The 14,625-nt window shown below is 46.6% G+C and overlaps 1 protein-coding gene across 2 annotated transcripts in view; it reads left to right on the plus strand.

Annotated features, from left to right (window-relative positions):
• Positions 1–14,625, plus strand: part of LOC119443146 (ATP-dependent Clp protease ATP-binding subunit clpX-like, mitochondrial) — a 57,432-nt gene that overhangs the window by 30,980 nt on the left and 11,827 nt on the right. For both annotated transcript variants that reach the window (XM_049662609.1, XM_037708307.2), the window contains exons 8-9: positions 8,442–8,695; positions 11,226–11,525. In XM_049662609.1, coding sequence (XP_049518566.1) covers positions 8,442–8,695; positions 11,226–11,525 — 554 coding nt within the window. The remainder of the gene's footprint in view (positions 1–8,441; positions 8,696–11,225; positions 11,526–14,625) is intronic.

A 14,625-nucleotide genomic window follows, 5' to 3' on the forward strand; every position in this document is an offset into this window, starting at 1 on the left:
AAAAAATCATAAGTCAAAATTTAAAAAAAAAGTGGAGAGGCATCGGCACAAGTAAAAAATTCCATGTGTTCCCGTCGAGTGGCAGCACATGCCAAGCGAGAGCAATGACGTACATGTACGTCATTGACCATTTTGAAGGTGCTCGCGGAGGACGCATATGTATGTCATTGACCCTGGAAGGGTTAAGTAGTCATCCAAAGACCACTTCTAAAACCATGTTGCATGTTTGTAAAAACATGTTCGTCTAGAAAACCAGTTATATGTTTATGAATTATATGTTCTAAGAGCTTACCAGATGTTGATGTTAATGAAGTTTAGATGAACTTGTTGTTGGACGAGTTGGTACATGTTAGCGAACATTGTTTAACTGTGCAAACAAACGGCCACAGAGACAACATGGAACAAGGACAGGCACAGACTTGCAACTAATGTTTATTCCACAAAGACTGCATATAAGTACATCTGAGACATACACCACTGCATGCATTACACAATGTACCTTTGCCTGTCAATAAACCTCATCTTACTGTTGTGCAGATAAACTGAGGTGTCGCTGACACATTCATGTCCCTTCTTTCTTATATGGTATGCCTCGAGTAACTCTCTTGCTCAGCTATCTCGGCATCGACACAAAATCTTTACTTTTTTCATGATCGGCTTACACGGGCATGCCAAGCAGTGGACAGGAAGGTGCCCACTCGATTTATTCCTAATTGACAATTCATGCTCACGCTAGCGCACATTCATGCAGCTTCCTGTTTGGCCTACATAGACTTTGCCGCATGATAGAGGTATCTGATATACTACTCCAACACTGCAATCTATGTAGGAATTGGTATGCTTTATTCCGCACCCTTGGAACCTATCTGTACTTCTTCCTATGCGCGAGCATATTCCAGCGAGCTTGCTAGGAGCCGAGAGAGCTACCTGAACTCCATATCGTTTCACGACCTTTTTTAAGTTGTGGGAAGTCTTGTGTACATGAATATAAGGCACAACTTTACGTTTCTTATCTTTGTGCTCTCTTGCACCTTCACTAATATTGTTTTCCGTTTTTATCTTCTTAAGCACTGCCTCCACTACTGCTAAAATGACTGATTGCAGAAAACCAACTTCTTCTAACCTTACAATCTGCTTGTCAAAGCTTTCCTGTATTTTGTGTGTGCATGACTTTCTTAAGGTTGACATGATACACTGGGTGGCTATTGCCTGCTTCCCCGTTTTCGGATGAGCCGAATCGTAAGGCAGGTCCTTGTTCCATGCTGTCTCTGTGGCCGTTTGTTCGTGCAGTTAAACAGTGTTTGCTAAGATGTTAATGAAATTGTTCTGTAATTTTTGATGCAAGATTTATCCCCTTGTAGTTAAGAAGAGGACGAAGAAGCGCTCTTGTGTCTGTCGCTGTGCCCACGATCAATGTTCGTGGACTACCGGTGCGACTTTAGTGTCTTGTAATAAATTGTCGTATTACATTTGGTGGAACGTGCTGCAATGCCCGACCTCACCCTGCAACTTCGCATTCGAACGTTGCCTACTGCTTCAGCCGCTACCATGCTCGAGGCTACCGATACTCATCCTGGCGCATCCGCCGCTCCCATCATTTGCGGCGCCGTCCAGCAGCAGCGGGACCCTCCTGTCTTTAGCGGAACAGGTGAGATTGACGTGGAAGATTGGCTCTCTACCTATGAGGGGTCAGTGATCACAACAAGTGGGATGACCCGACGAAGCTACGTACTGTCATCTTCTATCTTGGTGACGTTGCGAACCTCTGGTTCTCCACAATCATTAGCGGGAACTACAAACCTGGTCTGCTTTCAAGACAGCATTCGTGGAAGTCTTCGGCCACCCGGCCTTGCGAAAATTTCGTGCTGAACAGCGTCTACGCCAGTGTGCTCAACAGGCCGGCGAGACTTACACCAGCTACGCAGAGGATGTCGTGGAAATTTTCGCCCGCGTCGATTCCACCATGAGTGAAGAGGACAAGGTGAAGCATATCCTCAAGGGCATCGAGGAAGACTCATTTCAAATGCCTCTAGCACCAAACCCTACCTCTGTCGCTGCTGTCGTCACTCTTTGCCAGAGCTTCGATGAGGTGCGTCGACAAAGGGCCCTTGTGCGCAGCGCTGTTGCACCTGGCCACTCTCTCTTGGCCCTCATGCTTCCCTCCAACTCCAAGCCCGAATCATCGCTCTCCTTTCAGATTAAGGATTTCATTCGTGAGGAGGTGGCGCGCCAACTGTCTTTGCTGCCTCTCAGCGATTGACCTCTACAGCCTGACACATCTTTGGCTGCTCTCATTAGGAGCGCCATTCGCGAGGAATTTCCTGAGTCGCTACCCTATCCTCCTGTGGCTGCACCTCTGAGCTATGCCGCAGTCGCAGCGCGACCTGCATTGCCGACATTCACGTATCCTGCAACAGTGCGACCTCAAACAGAGCCAGCTCCCGCGTTGCCTCTAATTCTGCCTTGAAGCCAAGTTAAGAACCCGTGGCACACACACGACAACCGACCCATATGTTTCACTTACGGTATCGCCGGCCATGTCGCGTGCTTCTGCCATCGTCGCATGCCACCTGCTAACCCTGCTGTCACAAAGCCGGGATATGGCTATTCCCACGATGCTACCGGGCATGCCATGCATCCCAGGCCAGAGTTTTCGCTGTCTCCTCGACTCCCTTTCAGCAACCATCGTTCTCCATTACCGCGTCATCGCTTGCTTTCCCGCTTACGTTGTCGCATCATCTAGCGAGGGAAACTAGTTGCTGCAGTTCCGCAGGCACGAACTGCCAGCTTCGGGACTTCTACAAGGCCTGCACAGTCGCCATGCATATTACTGGATGTTTGGGTCGAAGGAACCGCCACAATAGCACTTATTGATACTGGGGCTGCAGTTTCTGTCATGGATGAAAAGCTTTGTCGTAAGCTCCACAAGGTTACCATGCCGTTGTCTGGTTTGCTACTACGCACCGCGAGTGCGCAGCATATAGCACCGCTTAATGTACCACAAGGGTGGCCATTGCCGGCATTGTTTATGTTGTTGAATTTTTTGTACTGCCTTCATGTTCACATGACATCATCCTCGGCCGGGACTTCTTGTCTCACCATCGTGCCATCATCGACTGTGCCCGGGCCGAAATGGCGCTTTTCCCGCTTTCCGATGCCCCGCTGCATGAAGAAAGTGTCCCAGTTGATATTTGGCAGGTTGAAGCCTCTGGTTTGTAGTAATTTATCATCTCGTGTTACATATGAATGCATATAAGTTCACAAGTGCTCCATGTTATCAACAGTGGAGTTAGGAGGTCTGTACACAGTTCCAAGGATATACCGTATTTTGATTGTAGTGCGACCACGATTGTAACACGAGGGGTGACTTTTTGTTGCGTCCAGCAAAAAAAAAAAAAGACAATGAAGAAGAAGAAAACCACTAAAGTATAGCGGGACCACCGGGTGCAAAAAGTCGCACCGGATGTCGCAGTTTCGCCTGAAAGGCGAAGCATCAATTGCGATAGAAAATTAGTAGTGAGCTATACGGAGTAAGGTATTATTTTAATTCTTACGTGCGACAAAAAGTAGTTTTGCCCGACAGCCGAAGTATCGATTGCGGTGAGCTATAAAAAGTAAGAATAGTAGTTTTATCGTCAGTATAAACTTGTAAACATTCGGTTATTAACTAATTAACAAACATAGTGTCAGCGCCCACAGGCAAACATGAACACATCACACTCGATGAGCGCTGACACGCGCAGTTAAGCGCCGCTGCAGAAGCGAGCGAAGTGACCTTCGTGCTGTTGTGTATCGCTTCAACCCTAACTGAGCGCCGAGAACACGCAGCACGCAAAAAGCCACGAGCCGCCGACGCACCTACACTGCGTAGAATCTACCCCCACGCAGATCGCTTTCAAGATAGGGCCCGCGGGACCGCGCGCGCGCCGCCGCGCAGTATGATGCCTGAGCACAATGCTGCCCGCTACAACCCCCCCCCCCCCCCCCCCTCGCTCCCTCGCTGGTGCCTCGAGCGCAACGGAAGGAGGCGCGCTTCCTCTCTGCTTTTCTTTCGCGCGCGAGACGCGGTCGTCGGCTCCCCTCGCACGCTTTCACTCGCACATTCAGCATACGGCCGCGCGGCTTCCCTCGCACGCTTTCACTCGCACATACAGCATACGGCGCGCGGCGACGTATGCTGTATGTGCGAGTGAAAGCGTGCGAGGGGAGCCGGCGACGGCGTTATCGCCCTTGGACTTTATACGGAACATCTATGAGCCAAAACCAATTTTAGGGCCGCAACGCGTCATAGACATCATCTTTAGATAGCAAAAGCGGATATCAAAGGCCATACTTTTGCTGGCGGAAACCGAAAATACGTAATAAATGTCGCCCCCAGCACTTTGGGCGGCCAATGCCATCGTCAAGCAACCAAGCCAAGCGACATGAAAAGTCAAAATGGCCGCTCGGGCCGGCGCGGTGTGGCAGTTCGCAACGTATGATGCAGGAACGGTCCCACAGTTGCGACGTAACAGCGGGGTTACCAATTAGGTTATCGGCTGCATAAACTTGGACATATTTGCTTACTAACTGAATTAACAAGCATGGTGTCAGCGCGCACAAGAAAACATGAGTAGATCACACACGATGACCGCAGAGAACCACTGTCACGCAGTGGTTCGGCGGCAGCAGCCACTGAAGGTTCGTGCGGTCTATTGCGTCAACAGAAACTGAGCGGCGAAAGCACGGCGCATACAAAGGTAAGAGTCGTGTGGAGATCGCTTTCAAGATAGATGCGCGCGACAGCCCGGAGCCGCTTAAAGTACAAGTACGCAGTTGTCGGCAGAATAGACGCCGCACCCCCTTGCTCCCGCGCTGCCTTCCGGCTTCCCTCCTTTCGCATGGGAGATTGAGTCACCTAGACCTTGCAGTCTTATTCACGACACTGCGGCAATTCATGTTTAGAATTGTGTTAAGCATATGTTTACAGATATAAGAAACGTTGGTACCTTGCTTACGAATAAAGGAATTTCTTGTTTTACCAACAAAGTTGATGCTCGTTACAATGGACTGTAATAATTCAGTGAGGCAGTTTCGTTATATCTGAAGTCCATTTTATCCAAAATTAGTGCCGCAGTACCGTATTTACTCTAATGTAACGCGAGGGTCGACTTTTCAGCCCGCGAAATAAAAAGGAAAAAAAAAATGTCACAGTTTCGCCCTAAGGGCGAAGCAATGAATGCGATAGCCACACAGCAATGTCATACGAAGTAAGGTGAGCGGCTTTGGTAGCAATATGAATTGTAGTAAACATGAGCTGATTAAGTAAGCAGGTGTGCTGCGACGTAAGTAGACCGACATGAAGAGAGACTCGATGATCACGAGAAGGCGTGTGTGAAACGGTGGTGTTGATGAGAAGCGTCAGCAGGGGCTAAATGCTTCGTCTGCCTCTCGCTTCAATGCGTCTTCGAAACTAAAGATTATGCCACTTCGAGTACTAAACGCACCATCTCGGTATGGCCACTTTTTGTACGTGTGGCAGACTACTTCTAAAACAGGGCATGGGGGCTGCGTATTGTGCTCAGTAGACATTGCACAAACCTGCCCCTCACTTCCATCCCCCATTTCTCCTTACTCATGCGGGAAGATGGCGCCTTCACTCGCATCCAAAGCATACAACACGCGGGGAGGATCTTAATGCACTTGGACTTTTTACAGAACATGATGCTGCTCTGCTTGGGTGGTCTGTCTTGGTCGCGCATTATGAGAGGTGCATTCGCAAGCAGCCGCTTGTAATTTAACCATTTGACTATTTGCGTCCGCTGAAGTTTCTATTTATTGTCTCAGTATTCCTTCGCTGCGGCAGTGAAATGTCGTTATATTAAAGTTGTGTATAACCATACTTACATGGTGTTCTATGGACAAGAAGTTGTAAAAAGTTAGATACATTGTTATGTTGATAATTTTGTTATGTTGAAGTTCGTTATATTGAGGTTAACTGTACCACATTTCACAAATTTTTTATTTTGTAATTTAGGCAGGGCTTTCAAAAAGCTTGGGACAACAGAAAAGAATGTGCACAGGGCTTGTGTTGTTTCGCAACTACATGAGTTATTCATATTCGTATCACACGCTTCGTAGTCTAGATGCCGTGATTAGGTGCCTGCCTTCTTTTTTGTGCAAATTGAGGCAATAAGAAATAAAGCATTCTCAATACGATGCATTTTGCAATCGTCTGTGCTTGTTTTTGAAGCGCCGTATGCCACGACTTCAAGTGAAGCAGATTAGGTCTAGCATCACTTTCGGCACTTTGGCTGCGTTGAGCCGCTTGCATGGTCGTTAGCCGGTGGGGTGTTGTGCAGGTTATGTTGTTGTGGGAAGCTTGCGACTATAGTGTGTTTGTTCAGTTAGAAAAAGTGAATTTTTGTACAATCCGCTAGTGGCTGGAAGTAGTACCGTTCAGCGGACTGCCGCACGCACACATCGTCGCAGTAAAATCGCAGCAAAGTATATTGTATTTACACCACATAGACAAAATTTGCCCAAGAATTTCTCCATTGCAGCCAGTAGTCGATTATAGCTGGGTTCGTTAAAACCAAAATGTGTTGCCTGAATAATTTAGGCAGGCCAAACTAAGTGAGAAAAATGGTCTGCTATATCCCAATGTATGTTGTATGCGCTGTTGTAACGGGCGTGGACTGTATCAGCATGCTTGCTTGTATGAATATTGAATATGTCAAAGGTATTTTCATGTCGGATGTGATCTCACTATAAAAAGTTATGACTCAACAAGCTACTGGATTTGAATTGACGCTGCCACCTGTGCTTGATGGTGTAGCTATTGCCGAGCTTTTGTTTTCAACCACAGATTGGTTTCTTCATGTTCATTGTGTGTTGATTGCTTACCTGCCTAGATGTTTGTCTACAGCATATTGGGGTCATAGAATCTGTGCTCTCACTCGTACACACCTCACTGCTTATGTCTACTTTGAGAAAATAGTTTTTTATAACTCTATAGAGCCCTGCTGATATGTTTTTCAAAGGAGTATGGGAAAAAAAAAAAAAAACACAACAGCTGGGAAAACATAACAGTGACGAAGGCCTCGAAGTCACCACTGCAATGTCAGGAACAGGTCTAAATGGCTGTCAGTTTGGTTGTGAGATTTCTCGGTGCTTGTACTGTGACTGGAGACGGCACGTGCGTGTGTGTTTAATTAAGGGCCACATACTATGTTTTGTGACAGTGGCCCCTTTCCACTCTTGATGTTTCACTGCATAACACGGCTGTATTGCAGCAAAGCTTCCTTTAGGGAACCGGCCATTATGCGGCGCATTGAAGACTCTTGTTGGCCTCCAAATAAATGTAGAGCAGCGCTTGGTGGATTTGGCCCAGTGTGCGTGGTTCCCAGTAGGTTTTAAGCAATGCACACTCCTTTGCCTGCTTTGCCAACCGCTCTGTGCACGTTTTCTCCTGGTATACTTGTGCAACTTTGGTCGTTTATTGCAACATATACATGTATCAGCTTCGTAGCTCTGTGCGAGAGCGAATTTTCCTCTGCACCAATAAATTTGTGCGACCAACGTGTTTAAATGCAACACAAGATGTGGGAACATTAAAGAGCCACAATATATCAAATAGGAACATAATACATGGGAGTCAATAATGGAATTTAGATTGAGATCATGAAAGCGAGAAAAACGCAACGGTAAGGAATATATCAACAGGGTTCCACTGTAGTACCTCCCAGAGAGAAACCTGGCCCTTTCATCTATGCTAGTTTCTTAAAGGGTTTTGTGACACCATTAGAATATTGGGATGTAGGTGGTTCGGCTTGTCTTGAACATGGCTTAACATGGTCCTGACTACACAAATAAAGCTTTCTTGGAAAAGAATGTTGGGATGTAGGTGGTTCGGCTTGTCTTGAACATGGCTTAACATGGTCCTGACTACACAAATAAAGCGTTTTTGGAAAGAAGTAAAATGTCTTCTTTTTTTTTTTGGTAATACATGCTGTATTAAGGTTTCTCACATGTAGTACTACTAGTAAATGAAAAAAACTAGAACATACTATTATCCTCCTCGATTTTGTACATTGTTGGCATGTCAGTGCTACTGATGTTCACTGCACACGAGCACAAGCATATGCACTTATTATGCCATAGTGAAAAAACAGAATTTTATATGCTGTTTTTAGTAAAGGCTAAATAATTGTGAAGGAAAGAACATTGTTTGCCAGACATGTCTTCAAGGTGTCTTGGCTCAGGAGAAAGATGCCAATCCAAATGCCCTACTTCCATGCATTTCCAAGCACACAACAGAACTGCAGCATGTTTTCCCTCTAGGTAACTGTAAGAAACCGTGTGGCTCTAAGAGATGGTGTTTGACATATTAATTGTGTCTATTACATTAATTCTTCAGAGGATGTGAAATAATGGCATTCCCTGGCCTTACCCTTGCACAGGAATAGTGTTCCTGGATGAAGTCGACAAGATTGGAGCCGTACCAGGCATCCATCAGCTGAGAGACGTGGGCGGAGAAGGGGTGCAGCAAGGCATGCTCAAGATGCTTGAAGGTACCTTGGTCAGCGTACCTGAACGCAGCTCTCGCAAGCTGCGGGGCGATGCCCTTACTGTTGATACCACGAATGTGCTTTTTGTGGCCTCCGGAGCATTCAATGGCCTGGACCGCATTGTTGGACGCCGGCGCAATGAAAAGGTACTATCAGCCTTGCTTTTACTCAAATGAAAAAAGGGGGAGGGGGCTACTTTACCACGTTTAATGTAACCTTAGCAGTAGATGTTGGTTAACACAGCTTTGTTCTTGATCTACTGACTGGCATGGATTACTTCGTTTCATACAGTCATGAGCATTCCCGTCTAATCTGATCGCTTGATTTCAGTGCTGATTGACTTTGCGGACTCTGCATCATTTTTTCTCTGGTATTGCATGCCTTCCAGACACTAATAGATAAACAGTAAGGATGGGCAAATATTCAAAATTTCGAATACCAGTTGAATATTATACACAACCTATTCATATTTGTATCTAAAAAATAACTATTCGGTATTTTCAAATAGTTGAAGCTAACCAAATATTTTGCAACAACCTACTGATAAAGTCTGTGGTTCTCTGTCTTTGCTAAACAAAGTATTGAAAATTATCGGAAGTGAAAGAACAGCCGACAAAAGTTTTTGAGGCAATGCAGATACAAAATGAGTAATGCAAGCTTTGTTTTCGGCTTTGTGGTGGAAGCCTCTACATGGCAACCTTGGTTGTTGCCTGTAGCCGTCATTTAGTGCTTTTGAAAGTCTAGTCATGTGGCACTTCTATCTTTTATGCTACAACCAGTGATGTTTTCCTTGCAACGGGCCAGTTTACATGTGTTTACGACTCACAGGTCCTTCAGCAGCTTTGATTTCTTTTTCAACAACTTCTGATCTTCTTTCAGCAACATTTATTTAATGATGTTGGAAAGCTAGTCATATAGCAGCCATTAATTCTTGGAAAACTTGTTTGCAGCCAAGCTCTAAAATTATTGAGCCTTGTGCCATTTTTAATTACAATTAGTGATCTTGTTATAGAACCTGTGGTCTTCATCACGCGCAGACTTCGTTATTTCGAGAATTTATGTAGAGAATTATGTCAAGAATATAACAAATATTGGATATAACGAACATATTTTAACCTCGTTAGAAAATTGTAACGAGGTTCCACTGTGCTACAAATATGAAAGAAGACATTGTTTAATTTATTTTCACTTTGCTCTTGCTGTTATTGAATGCCAGTTACTATAGTTTTACTGCCAAGGAACTGCTACTACACTCGAACCTCGTTATAACGAAACAGGATATAACGAAATAATGGATATAACGAAGTATATAAAATTCCCCTTGAAATCCCCATAGAGATCCATGTACTTAGAACCTCGTTTTAACGAAGTGAAATTCTCCTGCCAATAGATATAACAAACTAGATTCGTCTCCGAACGGATATAACGAAGTAACGGATATAACAAAGTCATTTTGGCTCCCCCTTCAACTTCGTTATGACGAGATTCAAGTGTATATTTTGATGGCAAGAGCTGTGTTTTTTACACTTCTGTGAGAAACTGTACATGTTCTAACATGATGCATTATAAGTGCATTTAGCAGTTTAATTTAATCGAAGGACTGCTCTTTTGATTGAACAGTACCTTATTGGGGTTGGGACTCGTGGTCTATCCGAGTTCGACGTCAAACTGCGGGTCTAGCCTACGCAGCCTCTGCTACCTGTTGTAGGAGTTGGGGTGTCGTGGCCTCGCCAGCAGTTGTAAAAGATGGAGTCGAGCATGTCCGAAGTGGTAGCTGGCCCATGCCGTCATCCGCCTCATCCACGCTGACGCTGAAGACGTTGAAGGGAGGAACAGGTTCTCATTGAGAACGAAGAGTATTGGGTTTATTTACACTATTTACATCACGAGTATGAGAACGAGACGGTACGTCTCCTCAGTCTAGCTTGACTGGGTCGGAGCATACTACATCGAAGCACTGGTTACATCTCAGGGCAGATGGGAGAGCACTCGGCAGATGGGAGAGCACTCTCGATCGCCCCCAAAGTCTCCCTTAAAACCCCTCTGTCCAAGCTGCGGTCCCACCATCCTCCAATCGGAGCGTCGAAAGTCACCGATGGTCTGCGTAGAGGGCGAGGGTGCGCATAATCCCCCGGCGCCTTCGTTGCCCGACCACATTCGGAGAAGTGCCCTCGGGCACACACTGCTCACTTCCCCACATAAAGGAGGGGACACTCGTGGACAGGTGGCTTCGCACCTGACTTGAACTGACGCCTCTGTTCCTGGAATGGGCCAGCTGGTCTGTCGAGCGGCCGTGAGAACGTGTCTACTTTTCCAAGAGTCTCCTCTTCCCATAGTGTCGAGACACGTACTCTTTGTAAGGTGTAGAGGCATGGTGGCGCCGCTGATCTTTTCCCGGCGGGACGGCTTTTCAGCCTCCCGCTGGTCGCCGAACGTAACAACCTGAAGACTGGCATGGTAACTGAAGGGTGGTTATGTGAGCGGCCTTGAACATGTTTTTGGATTTGTCCTTGGCTAATTTAATGCAGAGTTGTAAAACCCAGACTTGGCACTGTACATGTAGTGCATTCTAGCTCCTTGGAATCAGCTGAGGCCATTTCTAGCTTCATCTGCACTGTGTGGTCGAGGTATAAGGTGGTGCGGTGGTGGTTCATGTTTACTCACATCTCTTTGCAGTATCTTGGTTTTTGTGCCCCTTCACTCGACTCTCCAGGGCGGCGGGCCGCCTCACAGGCAGGGTTGGCCAACGCCTCGCCCCACTCTAGTGCCAGTGATGACAACGCCGAGCGTGACGCTCTGCTGCATGGTGTGGAGGCCCGGGACCTCATTGAGTTTGGCATGATACCCGAGTTTGTGGGTCGCTTCCCTGTGCTGGTGCCTTTCCACAGCTTGAGTGAGGACATGCTGGTGCAGATTCTGACGGAGCCACGAAACGCGCTGGTGCCCCAGTACCAGATGCTCTTTGGCATGGACAAGGTGGGTTGCCTCCTTCGAGGAGCTCTGAAGCACAGTTTACTCTAAAGCTTTGTTTTCACCTAGCTCCTCTAAAGCACTGTTTAAGCAATATCCTCTCGCAAACATTTTCCAAGACCATGTTTACAACCAAAGTACTGTAGTTGTTTCAGGAAAGGAAACTTTGCTTTATGCTATTGACCATGCCTTCCTCTCGCGTCGCCTTCACAGGCACTCGGGGGAGATGCAAGGCACACACACATGCATTCATTAACTGCGTCTGCATGTTTCTCAACTACAAAAACAAGCTTTTGTGCTCACCATTGCTTTGCCTTTGCTATAAGTAAATATACTATGAAATTGCATATCCTGGTCCACATAACTGTGTAAAATGTTTGGCATGGTTGCTTTTGCCCCCCCTCCATGTAATGCCTGCAAGGGCCCTTGGGGTATAAAATAAAATATGAGCATGCTTTTGTATATCGTAAGTGCTTTACACGCTGCACCTGTACACTTTAGATATACAAAACTATTTAGAAGTCCTCTAAATATATTTTGGTTTGGCACCAAGATAGGCAGTCCTTGTTTAGTAAACCAGCGTTTTAGTAGTTTTCATAAAAGTTTACGTTTCTTTGAACATTGCTCTTGGCACTTAAATGTAACTATAAAGGGAAGCATTGGCGTGTTACACTTGTCGAATTGCAAATAGGTCGGCTTTACAGGAAGTGGGAGGTCTTGGTGTGCAAGAAAGTATGTAGAAATGAAAGTTTGTTAAGTCATGCGATTTTAGTTTCTGTGATGGCATATCCTGGCACAGTCTTGCTGTAGGTGGCTGATCCTTCACTAATACTTGGTGATTCATTTTCGCTCTAAAGCAAACAAAAATGTGAACTGGGCTTTTCTTGTGCAAAAAATGACCCTAACATGTGAAAATGCTTGAATTACATGACATTACAACCGTGCCTTTGAGCCATGCTTTGGGTGCAAAATTCAACAAAAAGGAATTTAGTATTTTATTTCTTCCTCTAACTAGTAACCCTTTCCATTGAAGAAATGCAGAGAGTAGCTGACCTAGTCTCATAGACTAGGTCATTGTTTCTGCTCAGTATTCCTTTAGCCATTGTGCCCTGTAAACAGCTGCACTGTATAGTTTGTGGGGCCTGGTATCTTGCAGGAGTACCGACCACTGTGGGTTTGGGCTTAGCGAGCCTCAGGGCTGTATCAGTTGTCGCCTCGCATAATCTAGCGCGCTACTTTGTGTGCATTCAGCCTGCAAAGGGTGCCGAGCGCTGCGTGGCAAGAAACACAGTGTTGCCCTAAGTTGACCCTCTGAGGGTCAATTTTTTTCACTAGTGCAACCTCCCAGGGTTGAATTTTTTTATTGCAAATTTAAAATCTTCAGACTGACCGTCATATTTTGAAAAATTATTACCTCAATTTTTTTAGTGACCATGAAGTGAAAAAAAAAATTTTCTGTAGGTAATCATGCATTGTTTATTCATGAATACAGATGGGCTTCGATAAATACTTATACAGTATAGACCACTTATAACGTAACCGCTTATAGTGCAGGACTGGATATAATACGGTCTTTTCAGACTCCCGGAAATTTTCACATAGCACTCTATGTATACACGTATCACTTATAGTGCAGTTGCGGGAAACGAAATACCGGTTAGAGTGCGGCTGCCTGGGAGTACGGAAGTCAGCGGAGACGGCGAACGCTCCCCTCAAACGGCGCCCCAAGGAGTGCTCGAGGAAGAAAGAGAGACGAAGTGGAGGAGAAGGGCACGTGGTGCGAACGAACAGCCAGTGAGGCTGAAACCAGAATCTTGAGTGCGAGTCGTGAAATGTCACGGCGCGCATAGCGAGCGGGGGCCACGAAACTGCCAGCGCCGGCCGACGCTCGCTTCACGATAATGGCAGTAAACGAGACTTCAGGGAGCGGGCGGCGCTGGCACGGCACGGGGAAGGGCGCACGCAGAGACCGTGGAATGTGAGGGAGGAGGACAGCAGGGAAGCGGATTTCGCCTCGGCAACTCCGCCGCTTCGGTGGCTCCCCTCGCCCTCCCTCGTACCTCCCTCACTTTCGACTGTCACCGTGCGTGCCCGCCGCCGTGCAGGCGCCGCCTGTAGTAGCTAGGCCTTTTCCAGTTCACTTTGAATCTGTAGCAGACGGCGCTTCAGAACGAACTGCTGACGCTCCCAAGCAGCAATGTTTTGTTACCATTGTTGCCGCTTTACCCTCTCTTCGCAATAATTTCACACGATGAAGAAAACATGCTGATATTTGCGGTGCCACTAGCTGCAACGCAAGCATGGCCGAGCCGCGGTTCGCCGCTACAGCCGGCCCCGTGCCAGCTCCTCGAAGTTTCGTTTTCTGCCATTATCGGGAAGCGGGCGTTGGCCAGCCTGGGACAGCGCCGCTGCTTCCCTCTGCGCCGTAGCCGCAGTGTGCAAGGTCAACACGTGACTAGAAAGTAGAGGAAGCATAAAGGAGAAAGAAGGGTTCACTGCCATTTTCTACACGTGGCTACGGTAGCGTGGCTGGGACGTCGGCGCGTACACGCATGTTCCGGCGCAATGCAGAATCGGTGACCTTGCCATTTGAGAGAGGGTTAAATTTCCGCCGCATTTTTTTTTCTTTTTCTTTTTTTTTTTTTTTGTTCGCGCGCAACATTGAATAGTCTCTCATAAGCTTTTACTCTATGGCGGTGCCGGTGCAATGCCGGTCGGAGGCGCCGCCGCGTGATTTGGTTCGAATTAACGAGATTCGGCTGTACATTGAATGCAAACATTCTAGCAGCATTCCTCGACTGTCGCATACGCGTGGCGGCTCGGTGCACACTTTTGGCATATCTGCGGGCCTTGAAAATTGTTGCTTTGGTTATAGTGCGGTACCGCTTATAGCGCAGATATTTGCGACTTCGGCGACTTACGTTATAAGCGGTCTACACTGTAATAGGAATAAAAAGTAGATACACTGAAATAAGTGCATTCTGATTCAGAACTTGGGTAGTAGACTGGTAGTCCGCATCGAGGGAATCGCCACTCGAATCACTTGCAGCAGAGCAACCAGCGTGCCTTGTATGTAAGCGCATGCAAGAAAACTCTATGGTTGCTC

This window comes from Dermacentor silvarum, chromosome 2 (assembly GCF_013339745.2).
Source record: "Dermacentor silvarum isolate Dsil-2018 chromosome 2, BIME_Dsil_1.4, whole genome shotgun sequence".
Classification (NCBI taxonomy): Eukaryota; Metazoa; Arthropoda; class Arachnida; order Ixodida; family Ixodidae; genus Dermacentor; species Dermacentor silvarum.